Source organism: Anoplopoma fimbria, chromosome 16 (assembly GCF_027596085.1).
Source record: "Anoplopoma fimbria isolate UVic2021 breed Golden Eagle Sablefish chromosome 16, Afim_UVic_2022, whole genome shotgun sequence".
Classification (NCBI taxonomy): Eukaryota; Metazoa; Chordata; class Actinopteri; order Perciformes; family Anoplopomatidae; genus Anoplopoma; species Anoplopoma fimbria.
The window spans coordinates 2,513,780-2,526,279 of record NC_072464.1 but is presented as its reverse complement, the minus strand read 5'-3'; the positions used below and the strand labels follow the sequence as shown (position 1 = coordinate 2,526,279).

The 12,500-nt window shown below is 45.8% G+C and overlaps 1 protein-coding gene across 2 annotated transcripts in view; it reads right to left on the bottom strand.

Annotated features, from left to right (window-relative positions):
• The window catches only part of si:dkey-100n23.5 (cyclic AMP receptor-like protein A), a 53,133-nt gene that overhangs the window by 28,269 nt on the left and 12,364 nt on the right, over positions 1 to 12,500 (bottom strand). For both annotated transcript variants that reach the window (XM_054615948.1, XM_054615949.1), the window contains 4 exons: positions 11,700 to 11,789; positions 11,139 to 11,177; positions 5,343 to 5,421; positions 1,936 to 1,983 (listed from right to left, as the gene is read on the bottom strand). In XM_054615948.1, the coding sequence (XP_054471923.1) occupies positions 1,936 to 1,983; positions 5,343 to 5,421; positions 11,139 to 11,177; positions 11,700 to 11,789 (256 nt within the window). The remainder of the gene's footprint in view (positions 1 to 1,935; positions 1,984 to 5,342; positions 5,422 to 11,138; positions 11,178 to 11,699; positions 11,790 to 12,500) is intronic.

Here is a 12,500-nt window from a genome sequence, read left to right as displayed (position 1 = left end):
TCTGCCGTTTTGGAGAATAATGCAACGACCAGCCCGTTGAGCATAAAACGTCTTTGTGCGGGCTCGGATCGTGCGCCATCTGCAGAGGCAATGCTTCGATGCAAAGCGTGAGTATAAACAAACTTAAACTCCATGGCACACAACAATTTGTGACACTTAAATAATGTTACACAAATTGGATTTTTACAAATTTACACCGCCAAACGGCATGCTGGGTAACATTATAACTGCTAGCTATTAGCATGAACAGCTAGGAGAGGTTCCATCGCTACAGCACATTCAAAAACAGAACAGAGAGATGGAAGACGAAGAAAGAGAGACTGGGGATGCTGCAGAAGAACTTGTGCCCAACAGAAGAGCTGTCTGCTGTTTGGAAGTTTTTTGTTTAAAATAAATGACTGTTGTTGCCAGTGGTGCTAACAGTAGCAACCCACTCCGTCACCTCAGCAGAAAACATATGCTAGAATACCAAGATTGCGTTACCGTCGACATAATCGTATTTGCAATCTCAGTGAGGTGTGGACAGGATGTGGGCACAGTCCGGACAATTTTTCAAATGTAGGTCTCGCATCATCTCCCCCCCCGCACACAAACGTTTGTTCCTCTCCTGAGCGAGAGCAAAAGGAAGAGAGGAGGAAAACCCGGGCCTCAGTCCAGCTGTCTGAGCCCTGTTAAGTTACTGCCGATGAAAACCCAGCACATCAGGGTCATTTTTTTCCAGACTTCATAGAGTTTCCTCCAAAGCCAAAGAAGATTTTATACAACTGTTTTGACCAGCTGAGTAGTAATCCCCATGCCCAAAATGACCTATGAGCTGCCAGTAAACTCTGTCAGAACTACTTGTGGGATATTCGGATAGTGTTGGAAACCTTCTCCCCCCACACCTGGCCAATGTCTGATTAATGGATTAATAAACCGACAATCCAACATCCACAGCCGCTCAACGCCGTGACTGGCTAACTTACATATGAACAACTGATTGCAACACCATGAATGCTTCTTCCAGGAGAGACTGTCTGAAAGTGTTTCCCCCTCGTTGTCTTATGAACTAGTTCTGTTCAGTTTGAGTTTGCAAACTTTGCCTTGGCCACTTGGATTACAGTAGTCGACATGTTTTTTTTTCTCAACCAATGAATGGAAGTTACCATATTTGGACTGTGGAGGAGTTACGTAGAGACTCCGTATACGGCTCCGGTAGGGTCAGGGACCTGTCAATCACAGTAAACCCGCCCTAAGGCATACTCCACTTTATGGTCCATTTAACTCTAAATGGACTATAATTTACTAAATGAACATCATGCTGTATTGAAGAAGACATGAAACTAGAGATTGAGACCATAAACTCATGTTTACAATGTTTACTGAGGGAATAAATCAAGTGAGAAGTAGAGTCCTTTTCTTATAGACTTGGAGACCATCAGACTTCTTTTTCGCAATCAGAGGAGTCACCCCCTGCTGGTCAGTAGAGAGAATGCAAGTTTAAGACTATTCCGCATCCCATTCACTACTCAGAACCGGAGGAGGCCTCCTGGTAAGATCACATGTAGTCTCTCCTCTATTTCCCTGCTGCCCATGTCCTGTTTTGGCAATCTGACTTCTCTAGATATTAATATTTTTCACAGGTAGCTTTCCCTTTCCCCTTTCCCTTTCAGTAAGGTCAAGAGCAGAACGGAGAGGCACCGCAGCTCCCAAATTTAAACACATGCATACGCGCGCACCCTCATTTAAATACACATGCACGGGCGCACATACACACATACACACACGGTGAGAGGAGGAGGTGTCACAAGGTCAAATTGCTCCCCGCTGTTTGACACCAACCCAGCGGGAACACAAAAGCTAATCCTACACGCACTCTAATCCTCACGCTCTGTGTGTGCGTGTGCGTGTGTGTTGGTGTGTGTGCGTGGATGTGATGGTCAGACAGGCCATTACCTTTCGTCTCTCTCTCTCTGGGTTGAAGGTTCCCAACCATGACTGCATCTGTGGAGAAAAGACACAAAATGGAAAGAAAAGGTCAAGGGAGTTACTTTGGGGAGAAGAAAAAAGAAAAGCAGAATAGAGGTTTGAACATTTAAATCAGCTGTTTTTCCTAGAAAGGCCTAATGTTTAGAGGCGACAAGCTGGAACAAATATCACATTGACTATCACACTAAGGCGAAATCCCTCCACCTCATCCACCATCCCTGCCTAATTCACAGCTCGATGCAAAGCTTTGAGGCAGAGGGGAGCGCTTAAGACAGCTCCCGGCATCTCACAAAAAAGAGGGAAGTGATCAGCTTCAGCGCATACAATGTGACACGAGGAAGAAGAAGAAGAAAAAGGCAAAGGGTGTAGAGAAAGGGGAGATGTTTTTTTTTGAAGAAGTGTTAAAGAAAAAGCAAAAAGTGGAGCAAACATGGCAGATCTGAGTTCTCCAGAGAGAACGTGGGAATACTTTTCGCTCTTCCTCCGTCTCCTCTCTCGGGGGAATGCAGGGAAAATGTCAACAGACGCGCGCGCGGGGAAACGCATGCACACACTCACATGCACGCACACACCCATGCACAAGGCTGAGATCTGTAATGGTGGGAGTAGGAAACCAGAAGGTTTATGTAACCCGAGACATCACACACATATAAATCTCTGGAGGCCCAGTGCTAGCGTTCACACGCGCGGCATAAAGAGGCTGCGTGAACGATGTGCACTAACAGCTCCTCTGTTCCGCAATTTATTAACTGGATGTTGCCATGGTTTCTCCACGCTGACGTGATTGTCATCTTAAATCTGCGTGTGACTGTGGTGCGTTTGTGCAGCGAAAGACAGAAAAAAAAAAAAGACATAAATTTGGCATTAGGTAATTAGACTGAACTTGTTCCAGAGCACAGCTATACATCAGAAATCAACAAACACTGATAATAAGTGGAATATTCGGTCAGGTATTTTGTTCGGCAAGGTTTTTTGTTCCAATCTCTGTTAAAGCAGCGCCACCGAGAGTTGAGCACCTCGGACTGTTTGCCGGTTAATTGTTGAGGCGTGAGGCTTAAGAGGGAAGGAGTGGGCATGAACAAAATGCATCCATAAAACAAACACGCCACCGCTCCCAGACCTCTCTGTCTGGCCTGATAATGACTCATTAGCTTATAAATCCTTCCAGTTAGTGTGAGCTTGCACAGTCACTCGGAGTGTGTCCGTGTTTTTCTAAATAATCCTGTTGTAACTTGGTCTTGGTAAACTAATGAGCTCCGGAGTCGTTTTCATCAGCACCCCCCCCCCCCCATGTCTGGAAAGCGGAGGAACTTCTCCGTCCAGCTAACATCCCACCTCTCTCCGCTCAGCCTCCTCGTCCTTATCCCCTTTCCCCGATGCGTCGCCACCTACCCTGCTTTCAAAGCTTTGGAAATTCTTTCAAGTGAGACAGCCTGCAGCTGAAAAGAGATAAGGCTTGAGCTCTTCATAAATATGATAGAGAAAGCAAAACGACAGAGTGGTGGGGGGGTGGGGGGGGGGGGGGGGGAATAGAGACAGAGACACAGATAGAGAGAGAGACAGATGGAGGTGGAAAGGAAAAGAGATGGAGAGGGAATAGAAGAAAAGGTGGAAACACAGAGACACAGAGACAGACAGGAGGTTGAGGGAGAGACGGCTGAATACTGTGAGCTGAATGAGTTATGAGATGCAAGTTGCAAACCGGCTACATTCAAATGTATTTCCTTTATCGCATTCATGATAAAGAGAAGTGTAGTCTCTTTCCCTTCCTTTCAGCCGCCTGCAGTCTCTTTCTCTGAAGTTGTCTGTCTGCAGCCTGTCTATTTCTGAATCTGTCTCACCGTCCCGTCTGTCTCTTTCTGCCGTCCAAACAAAGAATGCCAACACTAAAATTTCCCCTTCGATGAATAACATCGGAATCCCGCAAACATTTGGTCTTAACACATATCTGCCACCACCTTTCCGCTGGCAGCACAGCCACGAGCTGTCGTCAGATCGGGGGAATGTGAGCTATGTGAACTGTGTGGAATGCTGCCCCGGGGCTCCTGCTGCACCCTTCACAATGGAAAAATCACACAGAGCTACGAGCCGACATACAGAGGAGATCGACCAAGTGCTAAACCAATTAATCGACTGATTACCTGCACAAATGAACTGTTCTGAGAGGCTGGAACAAGGGACTGGTAGGCGTTTTTTTCAAAGCAAATAAACACATATGGACTGTCTACACACAAACATTTACATCATCTGAATAATTACTAACTTTATGGACTAGTTCAAATTCAATACAGCTTGCAGAAATGTTGCAAAATTGAGAAAAAATAGAGGCCACGATTATGTCTTTAAAAAGCTTGTTTTGCCCGACGACAGACCAAAACCCAATGTGATCAATTTACAATCATAAAACAGAGAAAAGTGGGAAATCCTCACATCTAAGTAGCTGGATCAAGTGAACGGTGGACATTTTTGATGATTAATTATGTATGCATGTATGTACATAAGTAAGTATAAAAAATCCTCTCAGAAGCATGAAAACAGAACCCTAAAACACATAGACACAGAAGTTTCCACACACAAACATGTTGTTTGATCTAATAATCAGCATTAAATCAGCATTAAAGTTTGGCTTATTATATCTTGGATCTTATCGTTCTAGTTGTGGTCTTCTTTCCAATTAGCTACGAGGGCATTCGACTGCACTCACAAGGTTAAATGCTGGAATCTGTAAGTTCATTAAAAAGCATTCACACCTTCAGGCTGTCTTACAATCCTATTTTCCTACACGTTCTTCTTTCTTAAACATATTTATATAAAAAGGCAGCCTGAGCTATTAGATGTCATTGCCCATGACTGCTTCTCTGTAATTGTTGTGCATATGACAATTGAGAACTTGAAACTTGAAACATGTTTTTAACGATCCTCCAGGTTGTTGACAAGTTCAACTATGAGCTCTTTGTGTGCTTCAGTTTACCTCCAAGCTAGGAAGCTTACACAACCTGGCTGAACCGGTGGCTCGTTATCTACCTGTTTGATTGTTTTTGATCCAAAATTAGAAAAATAAGATACAAGTTGTAATAAACCAGATTCATCCCTAAAATGATTGATTATTGAGCAGCATTGTTTATGCATTAATGCATATAATAACTGTAATAAAATACATTATTGAAAAGGGAAATTCAGATTTTATTTTACCCCTGGAATCACTCCTAACCATAAAATAATATATCGCACACATACAATTATATCATGAGGATTTTTCTTGACTTTCTAATTTTTGTGACAATTCTCAGCTTGCACTAATGTCACTTTTCTCATAGGTCCCAATGGACTTGGATTCAGCTAAACTGCCCGTGTGTCAGGCGTCGAGCACTCACCCTCGCGTTGGCCACGCAGATTATCCTGGCGTAGCAGCAGATCATCAAGAAGATGAGGCTGAACAGAGGCACGTACCATCTGCAAAAAGCACAAACACCAGCAGGTTGTAAGAAAATTACAAATGAGCAGTGTTATGGAAAGATTGTCCCTGTTTTGTTTTTTCTACGGTCTCCAATGGAGGTTTGGAGATTATTATTTGGGCCAAAAGAAAAAAAACAACACAGGTTTTAATGAATTTTGAATTCACAAGTAGAGCGTCATTTATCCTAATAGAACTTATAACGTGATAGGACGTAATAACATACTAGGTGTCCAGTGTTGAGATAGCAGGGCTGTCTAAACCGATTAGAGAGAAACTCATTTATTAAGATTTCCTCTGCAATCTGAGAAGGCCATCATTGTGGAGATATGATTTAGTGGCTTTGTTTCCCTTTATTTCATCATTATCCAGCCTCTAAACATGATATATTCCTCATTCCTGTCCTCCCTAAAACTCTTTGAAAGAGCCAGATTGACCTCTAGCGCGCACTTTTAATAATTTTAAGACTGTGAGAACACTGGACAACATTATCCTAAACAGCTGATGCATAGAGGACACCCTGTTTGCACATAAACCAGCACGGAGCAGGAGCAGACCTGACTCAGCACCTCTGGACCGGGCTGCGCATAGTTTCAGTGAGCAGAGAGAAAGGCAGATAAAAAACAAAAGATAAGGCAAAGTCACTGCAACCGGAAATGAAGGTTTTAACAATCAAGGGAGGCGCGGGGGAGAGAAAAACATGTCAGGTATTTCTGAGCAGATGACAGAGAGCGAGATGTACCGGGGGGTGTGATGGATTTGCTGGAATGGCAGCCTTGTGTTATGCAACCTCTCGGGAGGTGATGTAAGCTCGGAGGACTTTCAGCCTCTCCCTCTAATCATGAAACGGGCCTTTGTCTGGCTTTGATAGACAGGTTCCTGGCCACCGCGTCTCCGTTCAAACACAGTCTCACTCTGAGCAGTCGAGGCCGCGCTGTGCGACGCCAGAGTCCTCCCGAGCCCCTCGTGACATGCATATTCGGGTGTGCATGAGGAGGGACATGGAGAGTAATCATTGTGGGTCTAATCATGATCCACGGGAAATACAAGAATCTGTCTCTGACCTATAAATACGGGGACGCACATGGTTTCAAAGGAAAGTGTATTGGGAATAACGCTGTGCCTTGAAAGTCCTTGACATGTGTGCTAAAATCTGCAAGATTGAGCATCTAAAAAGACTCATTTTAGGTCCTTGGCCTAATTTCACTTCGTCCACGCTTGTCTACAAAGCCTGCGGGTCGAAAATAAAACCCTCATTGAGCATTGTCAAATTAAACTTTCTATTGGCAGGGGAATCTGAGATGGTAGCCGTTTGTTTCACAGTGGGAAAGGAGGGGGCAGCTGCTTTACACATCCATGTTCCTTCACGTCTTGCACCGAACATCAATATGCAAAGAACATCCTCTCTGAGCGCTTGCGTGCGCGCTTGTGTGCTTGTGTATGCGCGCGTCCACGCAGGTTCAATAATGGCACGGGACATGATGAAAGGGTTTTGAGGGGGAAGGGGGAAGGGGGAAGGGGGGTGGGGGGACCTGCACGAGCGTCACCTCGGTGTGATTTAATAACCCGCGCTCCGGCATAAACAGCGTCCAATTACGCCAGCGCGTGTCCCGTTAATGATGGAGAGACGAGTTGGGGGAGGGTTGGTGGAGAGGGAAAAAGAAGGGGGTGGCCTTTTTAACGATAGCGTGGGGGTGGGCGGGGGAGGGGGCTGCGAGGAGCGGAGAATGACGGGCGGCAGCTACAAAGTGCTCTAATTAGCATGATAATGATCTGCCATTAGAGTCCGCTGTGCTCTACAGCTGAGCACTACCCGGAGAGAGAGAGAGCGAGAGGGAGAGAATAGAGAGAGAGAGTGAAATAGAGGCAGAGAAAGACGAGAAGATGCAGGGTGGGCAAGGGGATGATAAAAGCGAAGACAAGAATAGAGGTGAGGATGGGGAAAGGTCGCTGGATGATGGCAGATTGTGGGTCAGGAAGAGCAGAAATAAGAAGGAGGCATCGGGTGATTAGAAGAAAGGCAAAAGGATGAGGTCATTCTCCTGAGACAGGAATAGCAGAGAGAAGCTGCAGCCGGTGGATCGACTAAGTGAAGGACGGATAGGAAGACGGACAAACACAGAGGGGATTTTTGAGAGGACAACGGTTAGCTTTGAGCAAGAGCGGAAGCCTGGAAGTGGCAGAGAGACAGACCGACGCAGACATGCAGCGATTCGAACGCTGGGCCTCGGCTCGGCCCTCCCTCCAGCACCACTCTGAAGTGAAGAATGAGGCTGGCATGGGAGAGGAGGAGATGGGAGTGTTCTGTGGGGACCTGTCTGTGCGGGTTAGCGCTCGCTTTGACAAAACAAGATCCTACTGCCGAGTGACAGATCACGATCTACCTGTTCGACCACTCAGACAGGGACAGGACAGCCCTAGAGACAGAGAGGGAGGGGGAGACACAAAGACCAGTAGGAGCAGGGTGTGTATGTGTGTGTGTGGTGTGTCTCACCAGATGCACTGATGTCAAAGTTAAAAGGGAACAAGAGTAGCACTACATCCACACTAGTATGTTTCCTTTTATAATCGGGGTATTAAAATAAAAACAATCTCTGTCCACAAAGGCGTTTCAGCATGGTTTAGGAATGATTTACGTCCATACTAGCACGTCTGAAAACAAATATCACGTTTTATGCACACTGGGCATGCGAATGCCGGTGTAAACAGGAAGTAGATTGGTTGCTTGGTTACAGAAAATATGTCAAGTATGAGTATTACTGTACTCACTAATAATAGAAGGTTGTGCTTGATACTTAAAGTTCTATTTTTATAACTTAGTAACAACGCTGCAGTTCTTGCTCTATCACATCAAATTCACTTCATAATGAACATTTACCAATCAAAGTTTACTAGATTATGGGTCTATGAATTTGGTCAACACACGTCTCTCACTTGTTTACTCGGTTTTCATTGTTGTCTGTTCTCCCACTCGTAGCTCTGCTGGTGAGAGAGTCCCTGTCATACTGGAGTATTTATGTTTTTGTTCCTTTACAGTTTTTTTTGTAAATTTCACAACAGTTGTGCAGAACAAAATAAGCATTAATGAGAAAAGGAAGGTCCTCCTTTTTGTGTCCATCGCCCTCCTCAAAGATGGAAACCGTGATTTCAAACTTCCACTCTGTAGGGCTGATAACGCAGCTAGATGCGCCGTTTGCTAATCGCTCCAATAACAGCTAGCATCCTCCGCATGTCTGCATTAGTAAAATTATAAAATGCAGAATTTAACTGCACAAAAGCTGCCAGTACAGACAACAAGGTCAGCAACGCCTGTAATCCGTTATCCATGTCGAATTGACTTCTGGTAGTCGACTGGTATTCAGGGATGTTGTTGTTCGTTTTCTTCCGGCGGCGTGATGAATCAGGGAAGGAAACGTTGTGATTGCTTAGACCAATTCAAGTAGCGAACGCATGTGTCTATGTCATTGTTTTCAAAGGTGTATGTTTCCGCCTGTCCACACAATGAGTCAACCCCGGAGTTTTCAAACTAACCTAGCGTCAGTAGCGTTTATAAACCCCTCCATGTTTGGGGTGTTGAAACTCCAGAATAATGTGGACATTGTTGTAAACGCAGCAAAAGATATGTGTTTTAAAAAGGAAACATAGTAGTGTGGATGTGGCCTAAGAATCATAAGCCATGCTAGCAGCTCTATGAGCCTGTACTTCTGAAGTAAATGCTACCTTCAAAATGCTCACAATGACAATGCTAACATAAGGATGTAGCTGGTAATAATGGTTACAATGTTGGTTGAGTTACCATGCCAACATTTGCTAATAAGCACTATACATTAAGTACAGCTGAGACTGATCGGAATATCATTAGTAATAAGTATTGTTCAAATCTAAATTTCGACCTGATGACGGCGCTGGATGAAAAGTTCAGAGATCCAAAGTTATTAGAGTTCATCCTGAGGGGATCAAGAATGTGTGACCCAAATTTCATGGCAATCCATCTATTCCTGTCACCTCTCTACTTTAAGCTATCTAGTAAAAGGCATGACATTCCCCATAACATTGGGAATATGACATAAAGGTCACCTGTGACCTTGTGTTTTTTTTTTACTTTTTTACTTTACTTTACTTCTCCTTGGAAACATGAATGTATAAGAAAAGTTTTATTCAAATCCATTTAGTAAATGTTCAGACTACAAATGTTGACCTGCTGGTGGCACTAGAGGAGAAGTCAGTTGAATACTAAGTCATTAAAATTCATTCTCTTGACACCATGAATGTCTGTATTAACTGTCTCTGCAATCCATCCAATAGTTGCCAAGACATGTCACTAAAAAACTGAAATGTCAACCTCATGGAAAAGTCAGGGTGTCACCAAAGTCATTAGGATCCATCCTCGTGGGACCCAAAAATGTAATCGGATCACTGTTGAGATATTTCAACGAGAACGAAGTGCTTGACCGACTTAACCATCCCTGAGCCGCCTTGCTAATTATAAGCCTTAATTTGTCATTCTCTCAGTTTCTCTGTGCCACGTCACACACCGACGGGGACCTCTAAGAGCGGTGACTCAGCTAAGCTCGAGTGCTTCCAATTGCTGACTCAACCCCTGAAATTCTGCACCTCCGTCACAAAACGCTGTCCTCTGCTTTTCACTCTCCTTCCTCTCTCATCCCCTTTCACACCGTCCTCCTCCTCCTCAGAGCCCCCCCCCCCCCCCCGTGCTCTGTCCTGTCTGCACCGCTTCGCTGAGCTCTGATGAAGACACACTGCGGGGGAGTGGGCAGAGACGAGGGCAATCTATTTTGCTCGCTCTCCTCTCTCTCCTTCTCTTTCTCATGTCCTGCTATGCCGCCCCTCTTTCCTTCCCCTGCTGAGTAATTCCCCGTCTATCTAACTGCACCCCCGTATGGCACCACTCCCGCCTTTTCCACTTCTCACCTTTAACGCTAAAACCTCTGCTCTCCTGTGCCCTTTCTCCAGCAAGCTGTTGGCGGCGCGTGTTTTTTTTTTTTTTTTTTTTTTTTTTTTTCTCTCCTTGACGGGTGCTGCCGTGGCCTCTAATCTCTCGTCTGGTTTGATGTAATTAGAGCTAATGAAGATTCCCTGATCCTCTGAGCGACTCGTCCCCCTGGGCCACGACAGCGTGGAAAACTAGAAAGAGCCGGGGAGCAGAGGAGCACTGATAAAAGAGACACAGGCTCGTTTAGCGCAGCTGATAGCTACGTGTTGTTCTGCATGTGTATGTGTGTGTGAGTGTGTGTGTCTCTGTGTGTGCGCTTATTTGTTTAGAAAGATTGATTCCCTGCTGATGCTGCGAGCAGCAACGCGATTACCTTGGCTCATAGCAAAGTGTTGTTGCGTGTGCGCGCATGTGTGTGTGTGTGTGTGTGGCTAAGCGTCTGTGCCGGGGGATTGGCAGAGCCATGGCAGACTTAGGGCCAGTTGCAGAAAGCAGTAGACAGGCATAATCCTTCATAGCCCTCCTAAACACTTAAATACACAGTGTAGCAACTCCCCTAAATCTGACAAGGCAGAGACAGGCACATCCACATGTGCGCACACACACGCGCACACACATCTTGGCCTTACACCAAGAGGGAAAAAAACCCGAAGGCTCCCCTGACATGCAACCCTTCACATTTCCCCGCAGAGACAGCCCTCCTCCCTCCATCACCACCAGTGGGGGGACGCTTTGATGCCGGCGCTGAAAGGGTCTACTTACATCCCAAATCTCCAGGCTACGTGATCGTCTGTGATCCAGCTGGGGGAAGAGAGAGAGAGAGAGAGAGAGAGAGAGAGAGAGAGAGAGAGAGAGAGACAAAGGAAGATGAGGGGGTTACAAAGGAAAGGGAGCGCGTGAAGAGAAACTTGTGTGACTGCGGAGGGGGGGGGGTGTGCAGCTGTAGCTATTAATAAGCCCAGAGTGGAAAGAGAGAGCCGAGCCCAGAGATTAAGGGCTCTGTCCCAATTCTCATTCCGCCTCCTCCTCTCCTCCCCCCCTTCTCCTCACTCCTTTAAAACTACTCTCCAAACAAATGATGCCTTTCCCATTCACCACCCAGAACTGGAGAGTCCGAACACAGTTTTTACTCTTCAAAGATGTGCTGATAATTGCCAATTTTGATCACATAAAAAAATCTTATGCGGGAGGGAGCCTGTCTGCAGCTGGAACGAGGCCAGCTGCTGTGGCCCCTCGTTGAAAGGAAGAGACATTTAACAGTAAATCCGCTGTGGCTTGCTGGAAAAAAACTATGCTGTATGCTGGACGGTCGGCAGTACTCACCACCAGGCTCCCGCGGGGCCGTAGTAACCCTTTAGCAGGGGCAAGGAGGCCATGACCAGAGGCACCCCCCACGCCATCAGATGGTACAACCTGATAAAAGGCAGACATTTATTTCATTATACGCACCGAGACCAGGGGAGCTTTGCCCCTGGGAAAAAAACAACAACAACAACACATGACTAGATCGATTCTTTCCTTCTTCGGTTCGTCCCTTTGTTGGTGCTCACATCGGGGTTGTTTTTCAGGTGCGGACCAACACAGACAGAGGGCCAATTACTCATGGTGACATAAACCATAATAACCCTCATTGTAGTGCGAAAAGATGATTTACAGTGGATGCGTCTGGATCAAAACCACATACAGGATGCAGAGTCTCACCCAGGGGGTTCTAGTTACCCGGCATTTGTGGCCTAAACTCCGCTTTACTGCACACATTTTTAAATGAAAGAGGTTGAGAAAGATGGAGGGGCTCGTACTAGCTATCAATAAAAAAATGATAGGATCAGTGAGGGCCTTCTAAGAAATCTCAATCTCTGAACTCGGCTCTTTGTGTGTGTGAGTGTGAGTGTGAGTGTGTGTGTGTGTGAGTGTGTGTGTGTGTGTGTGTGTATGTCAGACAGATGAGGTGTGCGCTCCAGTGTCTTGGGCGTCGGTGTGGGCGTCGATACTTTATAGAGCGCACAGCGTCGCCCGGTCAATAGAGTGGAAGTCCTGCCCTGACTTGTTCCAAGTGTGGTCAATCGAGCGGTTGGCGACGCGGCTGACACACACTCAATCCCTCTCGGGCTTGTGCTGTACGCA